The 14,766-nt window shown below is 40.6% G+C and overlaps 1 protein-coding gene across 1 annotated transcript in view; it reads left to right on the plus strand.

Annotated features, from left to right (window-relative positions):
• Positions 1 to 6,009: 6,009 nt before the first annotated feature.
• vstm2la (V-set and transmembrane domain containing 2 like a) overlaps positions 6,010 to 14,766 on the plus strand; it is a 56,920-nt gene continuing 48,163 nt past the window's right edge. Inside the window, exon 1 of the mRNA XM_020612642.1 lies at positions 6,010 to 6,327. Coding sequence (XP_020468298.1) covers positions 6,213 to 6,327 — 115 coding nt within the window. The 5' untranslated portion in view covers positions 6,010 to 6,212. The remainder of the gene's footprint in view (positions 6,328 to 14,766) is intronic.

A 14,766-nucleotide genomic window follows, 5' to 3' on the forward strand; every position in this document is an offset into this window, starting at 1 on the left:
GGTTTGGAGAGCATAATATTGTTGCTCCACTGAAAAAGCAAACATGAAATCTACTCAGAGCTATTTTCTGTACTGTGGTGTTGAGCACTGCAGGATAATTATGGACAGACTTTGCAGAAATCTGCAAACTTAATGTCTCTCCCTCGGCTCTCCCCTTTACCTGGTTTGTTTGTTTTGGACTTGGCATGTAAAATATTTTCTAATAAAACATTTGGTAATAAAATCCTGATTGCATGTTTAATTTGTTTTGTTAATGTCACGGTTTAGTGAGCGAAACTGGCACAGCTTGTTGATAACAGTCAACACATGTGCACATGAATCTCATTATTCCTGCTCTTGGTTACTGTTGCACACAGGCACGGGGCCTGTATCTGCCTCTTTCTGCGCAGGGACAGAATCATTCGCAGAAAGACAGACCTTCATTTGTCTGAACCCGCCCACTGCTTGATCTCAGCATCCTCCCAGAGCTCTCTGCCCACTGCTGCTTTTCTTTGTAACGCTGTTCACGCACATCAGTGTTGGGGTGTATTATGGTAGAGCTGTACACAAACCAACCTATGGTTTGATCCTCACTGCCTTGTGCACTATACTTCACTGTGTCTTTGCTGTAGTTATGCCTAACACAGGAAAAAACATTCCCAATTACTTGTGCATTTTAGGTGTGAGACAGAAGGCTGATCAGTGCAGAGAGGAAATGGAGGAGAATGTTTTGCAGGATGGTTCACAGAGTTGTAGTGAGGAGCTGACCTACTTAAACTCAGTTTACCCACTATTTTTAGTCTGATATGAATCTTAATGTCACTTTCCTTGCACACAGTAGTGGCAGACAAATTGTGCACTGGGAGGAACAGTTTTCTTAATTGCAGCCAGATTCAACATAAAGGTAGGAATGATCTATTAGTGTGAATAATAAGCAGCCACTGGTGCAACACTCAGTTCAGTGGTTGACTTTTTAACCCAGAAGGACCAGGAAAGAATTCATGTAAAATGTACAGATGGCTGCATAACGATAACAAGTGCAGCAAGACCGGGTAATGATTTTGGATTTCAGGCTGATTGGCTGATTGACATTTGGTTATACGTCATTAGTGGTTAACAGCTATTCTCAGTTTAATTGACATTCAAAAACTTTATTTCAAGAATTCTAATGCAGCATTTCATTGGTTCATTCTAAGGCATGAACAGTGAAGCTTAATATTTAAGCCAACATGGATGAGAAGACCTAAAAGTGCTCAGAATATTGGAAAATTTGAGCATCTACAGTTATGTAACAACTGACCAAAATTAATCTGCCAATGAAGACTGTGATACGCTGAGTGGGCATTGCTGCCAGCTGCTGTTTCTGGGGTCAAGAAAGAACTTTCAGTCCAGTGAGCTTCATGCAAGAACATTTTGGTATTTTTATCCTAAATCCCTTTTTGTTTTTTCCAGCTCAGATTCATTAAACTCCCTTCACTGCAAAAACTTGGCAGAAACAAACTCATAAATTGTTCATTTCAGCCTGATGAATGCCACCTGTTCATGAGGAGATGCATGTTTGTGAGAGGTAGTCATTAACATAATTGATGCCCCAAAAATTGCCAATAAGTGCTACCTGATCTGCTTCGTTTATGGGGATTCACAAAAATGTTGCCAAAGGGTAATACTAAGAGCTTTACACTGTGGAGCTTTACGTGTTGCTTTTGGAGATCAGCAGGCAGAAGCAGAACAAATTTAGTAGTGGTCCGGTGGTGTTGGAGCACCTGAACAAATTAGAAATAAAAGATGTGTGATAACATTGCAAAGTAATAAAATGTGTGAGTACTTTAAATCTTTTGGTGTCTAGGAAGCCTTAAAATTCACAGATAAGACAGCAGTGTGAGAATTTTTCTGACATCTAATGGAATATTACAAATCTAAAAAGCTTCTCAGTAAATTGGCATTTAAACTCCAAAGTCATTCAGAAAAAGGCAATGTGGGTGTTTGTGAAGACAGGTAAGCTATCTACAACTACAACTCCTACAGTAGATCTTGACCAACCAAACACTGTGAATGCTACATCATGTTAAAATCACTCGTGTGTGTGCCACTTAAGAGCAGTGTTTCTTGCAAGAAGCCCAGTGAGAGAGTGATTCACAGCCTTAATTATTTGATAAACGACTAAAACTAGCCCTGCTGATGGTTATATATGATAATATATAATAATAAGCTGGATGTTGTGTTTGTATGAAATTTAAATAACGAGGAGTGCTACGATAGATGGCGCCACAGATGACAGTGGTGATGAATTTCTATGTGTGAATAAATGTGAAACAACTTAAAATCTGTGCATGCATTTGATTCCATGATTGTGAATTCTGAAGACCTTGACACATATTTCTGAGGCATTTGAGTTTATGTTTTACAACAAACCATAGATTTTAATCCAGCAAGTGCTGCTAAGGTGAACTGTATAAGCTTCTGAAAGATCAGGTTTACACCATGACAACTCTCATTTGTCTCTCAGGAGAAAGTAATGCAGCATTTATTCATGTCCACACCTTGTTTGTTTATTCTGTGTGCTCATTTTGTACCACGCCCTCTCTCTGCGGTGTTGGGAGGGGGGCAGCTCACTGACAGCTGTCACATCTGCTGCCTTTCCTGAGTGCCTTTACAAACTTTAATGTCACTCAGTAACAAGATGAGTCAAATGGGCACCGTTTGCATATTGTATTGGCAGAGAAGGCCCAGCCCCATGCATCTCTTATCGGTGATTATAACTGTGGCGTGTTTAACAGCAGTTGTACAGCAATTTCACAGCCGAGGGGAGGGAGAATAATTGTATTTTCCAAATGACTGAGTGCAAACACTGTGTACTGCTGTGTTTTTGGGCTCGTCTCTTTCGCTAGGGGACTAAGGGGCTAAGCTGCTATTGAGTATGTGCACAGAGATAAATAAGTGTAAAAACAGGGACACTGCAACCTAAGGTTTTGATGTATACCATCCTCCAGGACCTGAAAATTAAGCTCAACAGCAACATTAGTGTGTTGACATTCAGATTTGGGTTACAGGTCCCTAGCTCTTTAATGAAAACTGGTACAAAGTCTGGTAAAAACTGTTTGCTTTCTAAAGCAGGGATCTGATGAAGTGAAACATACCTCTATCAAAACATTTCAAACAATCAGGCAGGCTGTAGAAAAATGGCAGGGATCAGTGCCATACAAACCCAAAGGGCATTCCTAGATTAATAGTTATGGATTTTCAGGTATGTTGTGTATTTACTAATGATTGTATTTCATGGTTCACAAATAACTATAATAATAAATGAACAAGAATAGTATTAATGTACAGGAAGCCTTCAAGGAAAATTATAATCAAAAAAGAATTCCTGTATAAAGAACAGTTTCAGAAGGTTAATGATACTGGAGACAAAGTAGGTAAAATTTACATTGTTTGATGGGTGGGGGGGACCAACACCTGGAGGGAGACGAGTGGGTGTCTTGGAAACAGCGTGGGCAGTCCTGTTGCTGCTGAGTATATTTAACCATACAAGTGGTTTCTAGTCAGCAGGGTGGCCTTTGTTTGGGCCCAGGACATGTGTTTTAGGATAGGTTTGGGTTGGTGTAGCATCCCCTTAGTTATAAGCCTAGGCTGAGGGGCATCCCATGATGCAGAGCTCCTCTCCTCCCCTCCCCTTTTTATATGCCATCATTACATGTCACTAACTCTGTCTCCTCTCTGCTGTAGCATGTCCTCTCTCTCTCCCTCTACCTTTCCGCAGGTTGTCTTAGCTCTGGAGCTCTACGTCTCTGATAAACAGTCACTGGGCACATCAACCTGACCAGTGTTTGATTGTTTGTTGTGTTTGTTACGTTTCTTCTTTTCTCTCTCCTCTATCCACTCACCCCAACCAGTCGAGGCAGAAAGCCACCCACCAAGAGCCGGGGTCTGTTGGAGGTTTCTTCCCTTAAAGGGAGTTTTTCCTCCCCATTGTCGCCAAGTGCTTGCTCAAGGGGCATTTGTTGGGCTTTTCTTCAATAATAATAATACTACTAATAATAATAACATTAAGGTCTCTAGACCTTGCTTTGTAAAGTGTCTTGAGCCGACTGTTGTTGTGATTTGGTGCTATACAAATAAAATTGAATTGAACTGAACTGAATTGAATTGAATGGTTTGCTGTCTTGGGGATACAATAGGTTGCAGTTAAGAATACAAAAAGTGACATCTTGTTTAAGTCTCACAACTGCCGTTTATGTGAAGCAGAGACTGGCTTACAGTGTGTCTGACAAAAAAATTAACAGAAAATAAGACCTTGTAGAGGATATTTTAAAGTCAAATTTATAAATTATTTCAGCATATTAGAAAAGAACTTGCTATTTCACAGTTCTGACCTTGATTAAAATTTAATTTAACTATTAATTATTCCTACCCTCCCACACAATATCATAAAGCACATTTTCTTTTGCTCTGTAACAAGCATGCAAACACAATACAAATTGTTATATAAATTATTAAGGCAATAGGAAGGTTTTCTCTGGATTATCTCTGTGAAATAAATGGTGCACATTGTATATTGTTTTGCTTGTAAAGGTGGACAAAATAACCTCCTGGCTATGTTGTCCTGTTGTGGTAAAGATTACTAAAGATGATACAAGCAGTTACATAAAGTCTAGCAGCCAATGTCATAGTGTTGCTTTCATTCTACTCTTCAATGCGTGACTAGTGATGTGGCTGCTTTGCGACCAGCACCATGGACAGCGGCCACCACCATTGACAGCGGTCAGCACCATGGACAGCGGCCATCACCATTGACAGCGACCAGCACCATGGACAGCGGTCAGCACCATGGACAGCGGCCATCACCATTGACAGCGACCAGCACCATTGACAGCGATCAGCACCATGGACAGCGACCAGCGCCATGGACAGCGGCCGGCAACATGGAGAGCGGTAGCCTTTGAGTTGCGCTGCAGTTTGCATTGTGGGACTGTGCTTTACTGTAATCCCTCAGATTCAAATGCTGATAAATCCTGGTTCACAGAAGCACATTACAACACATTTTTACAAATGAGCTGTGGCCAAGGTCAAGGCAGTAAGGAGCAGCAAGAAATAAAAATATAGTTCTTAAAAACAAGTCAACTCAATACTAAATATGGAAGAACCAAAATTCTTCTAACTTGTCAGTTCATTTATGATCCCATAGTTCTTTTTGGGGAGGGGGCTCAACCTTTCACTTTGCTAGTCATTTCTTACATTTGTTAAAATTAAATGTTATTTTTACTTCAAGATATTTTAAAAATAATTACTTATTTCAAATAGTAATTAAACACCATCTGAGGTCAGGTATAAGAAGATACATATGGAAGGTTTACACAAGCCCCACTCTAATTAACTGATGTTTGAAAATACAAATCAAACAAACAAAAATTCTTTTAAAACCACTTACCCCTGTTGTATTCTTGAATTTTCAGAATCTTAATGGGAAAACACGCACCTACAAAAGATTATTGTCCTATCTGAGGCTGTGACTCTTTCAGAATAAAAACAAAGATGTACAGAAGTTCACTGTAACTAAATGATGATCGCTGATTGTTAAATAACCGTCTCCCAAGTCTTATATAATTTATTTATTTTTTTGCACTTGTCAAAGTAAAGAGATTTGCTCTTATACAACATGTCTCTATTGTGCCAAAGGACACAATTGTGAGGAGGATAGTTGGGGATAGCACAGTTTATGATTAGGGATTAAATTCCATATCGAAGTGGGACAGTTGGGCTGTTGCTGTATCCACCTAACCTTATAGCACACACTTTGTTCAGCTGTTGGAGCAGCGCCATGTAGGATGACTGTATAAAACATGTTCATCTATCATTCAGCTAACATTAATAAAAACATAACATTAATTCAATTGATGGGGCTTTGAACCTTCTGTCATCTCTTCTGCCGTTTCATAGAGGTTTCTTGAGGGTTAATATAACTAAATTCCCCACTGCCAGTCGCGGCACTTCCCATTTGAGAGCAGTCTCCCTCCGCCGCATATAGAGCCGCGTGAACGGAAGCAGCCTCCGTCAGTCAGTGACTGCTGCTTTGGAGGAAGGCGACTTCTGCGTTTCTGTGTTCCTCACGTGTACTTCACTCTCTTCCTCGCCGCAAGTCACAGGAAACAAAGAAAAGAAACTCTTTCGACGTGTACTCCACCTGATGTGAAGAAGAAAGAGGGGTAACTGAGAGCAGACAAAAACCACGAGAAATGGGAGCGTTCCGGGTGCTGCTGGGGAGTTTACATTACATGGGACTCTACATACAACTTAGTATCTCAAGGCAAGCTGGGCACGGCGAGATGGAGAACCGCATCTCTGGGAACGGTAGGTTCAGACTCTTTCGTTTTCTTTTCAGATAGGAGCTCAGAAGGGCTGTGAACAGGACGGCATAGGTGATGCCAGCTGCTCGCATCCACGGGAAGAATTAAACAAAGAGCTGCGCACAGGCTGAGAGGCTGACAGGATAATATGCCAACTTATGCAAATGTCTGTTTCCCTTGTTTATTTTGTGGATACCCGTGGTGCTTGTAGTTATTACTGTCACGCATAAAAAAATAAATAAAAATAGTTCAGGTGCGTGCAGTGACTAACCTGTCGTTCAGTCAGTGCGTGTCTGTTCATCTTATTAGACCAACAAGGTTTGTATAGTCTTGTTTAAATGTGATATAACTAGACCTTTTGCCGTTATTCAGTTTAGGTGGCTAAATTCTGATTGTCATAGCCCTGTGAATGAGTATAAAGGTTGTGTTTGATGTAATTGTTGGTGAAACAGTCTGTTGTGTTGGTGAGCCAGTGCTCATGACTGACACTGGATTGGTTTTTCTGTTTATCAGCGCTTCTCATTCTTGATCCCTCTTGAGCCATGTCTGGTGGAGGTAGAGGTGATGGCAGCTGATAGATTACAGTCAATATTCTCTTTCATTATCCCTATGAAATCTGTACTGAACAAACTTCAGTCCAGTTCAGATCTGTCTCCTCCTCTTCCACCAGGAGCTTCCCTAAATGGCCTCCAGTGTTTACACTTGGTTATGTCATATAGTCTAACACAGAGAGTGTTTCTGCTCTCTGGGTTGTCCTGACAACTTTGGCTCACTCTGTCAGTCTCCACAGGTGTCATGCTGTCGGCTTGGCAGATGTGCAGACAGCACTAAATTTCTCTGGGTTAAAAGATAGTGAGGAGGGGAGGGCAGAGATAGAGCAGCGCTGATAGCCAGCAGGTCTGAATACCTCAGTGCCCTTGAGGCTGAGAGTCTGACAGTAGATCTGGTACCAGCTTCTTTGACTCCTGTACATGTGCTTCATCACATCCTTGCTCAACCTGGGAACCAGGCTTCCTCAAAACAACACCCATGACTCAGTTTGCATCCCACACACTAAGATGCACTATGCAGAATTTGCATCTAAAAATATACGTTAATTATAGCGAATCTCAAAAGCGAGATTACATCACCGACAGTAGTTTAATTGAGACACTCCTTTGCTCAGATAATCTTGTCTGGTATGATTATGTCTGTAGCCATGGAATTTGTTTAATTAAAACTTCAGAACAATAACCAATTTTGCAAGCAGCACTGATTGAGTGTATCATTCAGAGGACACAGAACTCACAAATGTTATATATTTCATGTTTTGGGAAATATGCTGATACCACTCTCTTATCTGTTTATTCAACATGAAGCCGGAATCAGGACATGCTGCTAATTATCTTAGCTTAGCATAATGACAGGAAATTAGTAAACGGGTAGTCTGGCTTGGCTCAAAGGTAACACATCCACCAGCCAGCACCTTTAAATCTCACTTCACACATTATACCCTATGTTCTTTGTAACAAGCTAAGCCAAATGTCTCCTGGCTCTCTGTATGTAGCATATGTTATCAATATTTTTATCTACTGGTGGGTGACAAAGATAAAACCGACATAAAGTGTCTCAGTCGGGTGTTGGGCTACCACGTGCCACCAGAGCAGGTTCAGTGCTCCTTGTCATTGACCCTCCAAGTCTCTGAACTCTACTGGAGGGACGAACACCATTGTTCTAAAAGACATTGCCTCATTTAACCATGTTGTTTTGATCATGGTGATGGAGATGAGGTCTAACACATTGCTCCAACATCTTCCATAGGTGTTCAGCTGGATCTGATGACTGTGAAGGCAAAAGTATGTGATTCACATCCTTTTCATAACTGAATCCTTAAACTTTTCATTGACCCCTCATGACCTGTGGATGTCATTCTTGAAGAGAACATTTGTTCAGATTTTTTCTTTCACCCATCTGTAAGTCTAGGTACAAAAGCAAACAGATTTCCCAGTATGTCAAATTATTCCTGTAACTCAAGCTCCCCCTAATCCCTGGTGCTTTCAGTCTTCTTCTGTGAACAGAGTTTGCTCAGTTCTAATGGAAATGACTCAGTTGTGTTGAACTTGTATTAGATGATAACAGGTGGTTAAAGATGTAGAGAGACTAATGGTCCCTTGACTTTTCTGTGGTTGTCCACTGACTCCTTGATGACTTTTGACTCCCTCTCTGTCGATGCTGTGATGGTGATGCGTTTTGTTCTGGTGTTCAGACAGCTGACGTTGCCTTTTTCTCATGTTTCTTAGTCTCCCCTCTGGGATTCTTGCTTCTTCATGATGTAGTGTCCCTGACAGCTGTCAAATGAGATGTCATATGCTACTCCATTTGTCCTATCTGGGGGGGTCTTATCTTTAGGATGTACCAGCAGAGATCCTACAAATGCTTTAAATGGTTTGTAGCAGGTCCTGATTCCTTGCCACTTAAAAACTCTGGCTAGGTATTCTGACAGCCTGGCTATGTAAGGGAGGCCCACGGGGACTGGTGGTCTCCTGATTTAACTGTCCACGCTGGTCTAAAGTCAGGGCAGGATTTTTATGTACCATGCAACAGATCGTTTGTCTCTTTGTACTGATGTCATGTTAGAGGATTTCTTTTTTATTTAAGTTTAAAATACTTCTCCCTTTGCTGCCATGTGGAGCATTATGAATAATGGCTCATGGCAGGTTGGAGCAGCCATAACATAAAGGATATGAATCTGTTTTCAAACCGAATAATGTGCTTGTAGGAAGAGATTTCTGAGAACAATGAGTGTATGTGATTTTTATGGAAATGAGTGTGTGTGCAGACACACTCGTTTTTGTTTTGTCCTGAGGGTAGAATTGAAGAAAATAGGAAGGCAGCAAGAGATTAAAAGCTCCTGCAGATGCATGTGCTTTACCAGATTCATGTAGTGTAGCTCCTAATAAATACGAACTGACCAACTGTGCATTGCAGTAATGAATAATACTTTGGTACAGAGTTAAATCTAATAGGATTGGACTGATGGTATGATTATTTGCAAGGTGGGAGTGATGAGAGTTTAGGATTGAAGATGAGGATAAACCCATCTGAACTTATTTTAACGCTTTTATATTTGCACAAGAAATGTTACCACTCTCCACAGTTATGAGGTGAATTCACATGCGTGGGCTGCACCACAGTGAGTCGTATCGAAAGAATGGCAGGGGTCAAATGAAGAAAGTCGAGAAAACTTCGTTTTCTTTTCAAAGAATATACAGAAATGTTGGCTTGTGTTTGTGGTTTGCGACCCAGCTATGGGTCATACTGTAATTTATCCTCCCTTTGCTCCACTGCCACTTTACCAGCTGGAACAGAGACCTGTGAGGGGAAAAGAAAAGAAAATGAGAGAAAAACAGTTTGGAAATATTTGTTCAATTTTTATAATGTTTCAACTGACATCTGCCCAGATGTTGTTTTAGTCATTGATAGTTTTCAATTAACTCCTAATTAGGGCACGACTATAAAGCGAGGTGATTATTCCAGCCAGTCAATTGCCTTAATTAATCAGAGAAGGGTAAATGAGCCGTTGGGCCAATAAGATGTTAAACTTTGCAAAGGAAAACAGATTGTAATGAGACAACTGGAACAATGCTAACAAACATTTAGATAACTTTTTTTTTGTTGGCAGTTTAATTTCAACAGTGACAGATCTTCCCATTTTAATCATTTGTCACCTGTGATCACACCCCAAACAATGTTCACTACCTTCTCTTCAGCATCTGTCTAAATGAAAACATACTTTTCACTTTACTGTAAGGTGATATTTGGCTTCACTGACTTGACTAAAGAAGATATCCACGCCTGTGCGTACACCCACTCGCACATCATTCATCCTGTTTGACCCAATGGCGCCACCAAGCGCTGGCCACCATCCTAAAATTACTGGCCACCCCACTGGCCACAAGCCCCAGTCGTTCCAGTGCTTTATTAAAAACCTGGCATACTTTCGAGATGTAACACATTGAGTTGGATCTTTAAGGGGGGAATTCTCAAGAAGGAATTTTTTTTACATGATTGAGATACAATTATTGAAATAAAAAAAAATTGAGTATGAAATCTGATGTGTTGTTTCACACCAGAACTCTAGGTCTTATATTGCTGGATCCATAATTCATTATTCTATGCAATACAGATACCGTACATCTAGAACTATAGCCACTTATAGAAGTTTTTGGCCATAGAATGTTCCATCTATCCATTATCTACACTGCTTTTTCCTGAGTAGCATCAAGGGCAGGGCTGCAGCGAGAGGCAGGGTCCACCCTGGACAGGTCGCCAGTCTATCACAGGGCTGACATGTAGACAAACAAAACCTTCGCAATCAGCTCATAATTAATATTTGTGTTTAAGCAACTTGCACACTTGATTTTACTTCTGATGATGCATTTAAATTCAGTTAATTAAAGATTCCTTGGCTGATCTCATAACCTGTTGATATTCACATCAGCCAAGGAATTAAACAGTATGCAATTTATTTTACACTAGTATCCATATTTCTCTATTAACTTGCATAGTCTGAAATTCCTCTGTGCTGTATAACCTTATTAATGTGCCATCCCAAGATTAAATATTTTCTGCAGGCACCACTGGTTTGACCTCCATCACCAGCGCCATTCTGAAACCCATTATTAGACTGGATTTGAACCACTTTGCCCCAGTTCAACAGGTGAATCATTTAGCATTCAGTGACAGAGTCCTTTATGGCTGCTGCAGCACCTCAAATGGCTTCAGGCAAGGCAGCTCCTCTACACTGTGACAGTATTTGAGGAGAATATACTGGATAGATGTATGAGTACGAACCCAGGTCTGGCACAGATGCAATCACAGCCTGCAACAGATAACTACCCCATCTATTCCACCTTACTTTAAAAGCCCTTTTCTAATGTCTGCTGTGTTGTATGGAGAAATGTAATGCAGGGAAAATAGAACTTTGACTAAAAGCAAACTGGAGCACTGAGGAGGTGACATCACACTATTGTTAGACTATTAAACATTTAACAGTGGCCAATGCAGCGTCCCTGGCAAATATTCATCAGCAGCGTGTGGGATTTACTTGTGTCTTTTGCAGAATCAGACACCAAATGTCCCCATCTGCTACTTGCTTCCCATTTGCTCACAGTTCAGCGCTGATGGAGGTGTATTGACTTGACAGTGCGATTTCAGGCATCATAACAACAGCGATTATAGTAGAAGGAAAACTGTCATGAAAAATTCAAAGAATTCTGTTAATATGGGGTTAATACCGGCATGCATCCAAGTAATGCTGAATAAACATCACATACTTTTGGCTTTTTCTAAAATAATTACATAAGCAGCTGCTTAACTCTCAGCAGCAAAGCAAATAAGTGTCTTTCCCAAAAAGCTGAACTTTGCTTTCACACTCTTGTGATTCCAGATTTCTTCCTGTCTTAAAATACTTGGGGCATTTTTCTCTGTCTGTCTCCTTGTTGTCAGCAACTGTGTTGCTCTAAAGGACACATAAAATGGAGGAGGAAGGCAAGTGTCAGAATGAACAGGAAGGACAGGCGATGGAGCTGAGGAGACAGGGACATGCTGACAGTTTTAAAGCTTGTTGGTGCTCAGCAATAGGTAAAGCCAATGTATTTAGGCTCTGACCTCAGTATATACACACCCGCCAGAGAAGACAAGTGCTGCAGGGCAGCCTGGGATAAACCACAGTGGGAAGAGAAATTATTACTGTAGTTGCATCTTCCTTCTTCACAGTACACAGATTGGTTGTCTCAGAACTTCATCTCATGGCTTTGTCTGCCTGTCCTTTTATGAACAAAGTGCACTCAAAGCAATAATCCATGACATTTTCATATTTACAAATGTTGATTTAGTTGCTCTTCTGACATTTATTGACATAACTCAGTAGTGATTCAGGTTGTATCTACTTTATATCAGTTTCACTTTTAATGATTCTCGTAAGTGAGAAACTGAGTTTGATATTGAAGATCTACTACAGTATCAGTTTCTGCACCAGCCCTCACATGCATGTATTTTTTTATGCAATAGAGGAGTGATGAGCATTTTTACCCAGTTACACTGGCTAAATGAACCCACTAGGGTAAAAATAAGCTATAGTCCCCCATACAGAACTGAACAGAACACTGACAAGAACCATGGGTGTGCCATTTAAATCCTCTACGACAATCTCTTAATTACTGTTTTAATGATGTGTGAGCTTATTGGATATGTCACTCACTTTACAAAAACACTAGCTTTTTAAAACCAAGCTTTTACAGTCTGCACGTGCACTGCGTCATGTAGCCTAGTAGGACAGACTACTCTGAGAGTTCACGTAGTGTGTACATGGTCACCACACTACAAGTGAAGCTAGCGTAGCTGCCTCAAAATGCATGAGCGAAGTTAAAAATGAACAAACAGTGCCTAGATAAAATGCAGGCACCACCAGAATCACTGTCTGCACTGTTAGATTTATCTGCTACACATGGATCGTCCTCACTCGCATGGACATACTGTATTTTGTCTTTGAATAGACGGATATTGCTCAAAAGACGGAAATCTGCAAACTATAGAGAACTCAACAGCTTGTTTCACCATCTGCGAACTAACCACCCGCAGAATATGAAGAATATGAAAAGCTTTGGGAGTCAGCTGTAGAGGACAGGACTAAACCAGCCAAGGGACCAGCACACATCAGTAGAATCATTCTGCAAAAGTGATTCCAGCGTTTCAGCGTATTGTTATACTTGAATGATTTAGCTAAATAAAGTAAAATAAGACCTGTTTTCCTTAAATGTTGTTTCCATTAATATTAGTAGGCAGCAACAATTAAAAAGCTATTAACAAGAGAGAGCTGGAACAATGTAAGACTTTATCAAACACGCTTTTGAAGATTACAAAATATCATCTGCTTATCGTCAAAATCATTGAAAATATCTAGGTATCATTTTTCAGTAATATCGCACACCCCTTGCACCTTATACTGTAATATTTGACACAGGCCCCTGCGTTTGGATCTATTTCTGAATATGTCAAGAAGTCATGTACCAGCTGAAACTTGGTGTTAAGTTCCTCTTTTAGGCCCGTATCATTTCCCTCCATTCACTCTGCTGCGCTGGTGCAAATTTTTGGGATTAATTAAATTCCCACACAACAGCTGACAATGAACATGGGGTCTTGAAGCTCCTGAAGTCTGGAGTCCTGGGCAGCTTTCCCCAAGTCTGATTGGTTGTTTCTGCAAACGTAAAAGAATGTGTTTAGGTCAGTGGCAAAAATTGAGACCGATTTTGAGGTGAAAACCTCTAGATTTGTGCTCAGCCGTAGACAGAAATCATTTTGTATTTAGTTGTAGTTGTGCTTTAATGTTTTTGGGTTAAACTGGTTGACAGTGTGTAGAAATGTATATGTTTAAAGCATAATTCGGTGTTGGCACAAGATTGTGATTGTTGAAACATTAGACAGTGCAGTATTGCTCTCATCTCCTTTATCTCTGTGTCTCCAGAGTCAATCCAGACAGACAGTTTGCCACAGCGGCATGATGATACACCACTGGCGTGTGCCCAAGTTGGAAACTCTATACATTCATATACAGTATATTGATACAGACGTCTGGCATGGATGCACACCTGTTCTGATGAATTGAGATGTAAAAGAATTGTTAGAATTGGCTCTTAAGAATTAGACATCAAGCCCTATTACAAAAAAGTGTCAAATTGAATCAGCATTGGGTTTTAAAGGCCTATACTGACAATTTTGTGTGAGGCTCTGCAGGCTAACAGTGCATTTCCTGCATGCAAAATTATCAAAACCAGCTCCTCAGACTTTAGTTTTTATTAAAATTTCATTATGTTTGCAGCTCAGATGGAGCATCTTATTCAATTGTATAACAGTGCTGCACCAACATAGGTTTTTTGTAAATGAATAATACATTTACACAGAAATAAAACTACAATATGACAAATTAATAGAAGATGCCTGAAGCACTAAAACTATGACTGACAGTTGTTCTGTAGCTGTTGTTATGGAGGAAGTAAGTTAAATGCATGACACTGACTAGCTGTACAGTAGCTGATACAACCAGCCGATCAGTCTAACATGGCAGCACTTCAGGTGTTGTACTCATTGCTTGGCAGTGTGGACTCACACCTTTGGTGTCCTCCTCCAGTGTTGCCTCCTCCTTTCTTCCCTCGCCTTTTACTCTGCGTGTGTAAAATATCCTTCCCTCTCCCTTCCTCCTCAATCAGAACGCTTCCTTCAAAATCGACACAAACAAGTTGCAGGGTCAGCCAAGAGTCAAGGACTCTCCCTCTGTCTTTCTTTATAAGCGCCTTCTGCCGCGCTTGTCCCTTGCTGTCTTGCGAAGCACTTCAATGGCGTGTGCGTTTCTGTCAGTGTGTGTGTCGAGGGGTGTACTTTGGAGGAGAAATGATTGCAGCCAGCT

Source organism: Monopterus albus, unplaced genomic scaffold (assembly GCF_001952655.1).
Source record: "Monopterus albus unplaced genomic scaffold, M_albus_1.0 scaffold126.1, whole genome shotgun sequence".
Classification (NCBI taxonomy): Eukaryota; Metazoa; Chordata; class Actinopteri; order Synbranchiformes; family Synbranchidae; genus Monopterus; species Monopterus albus.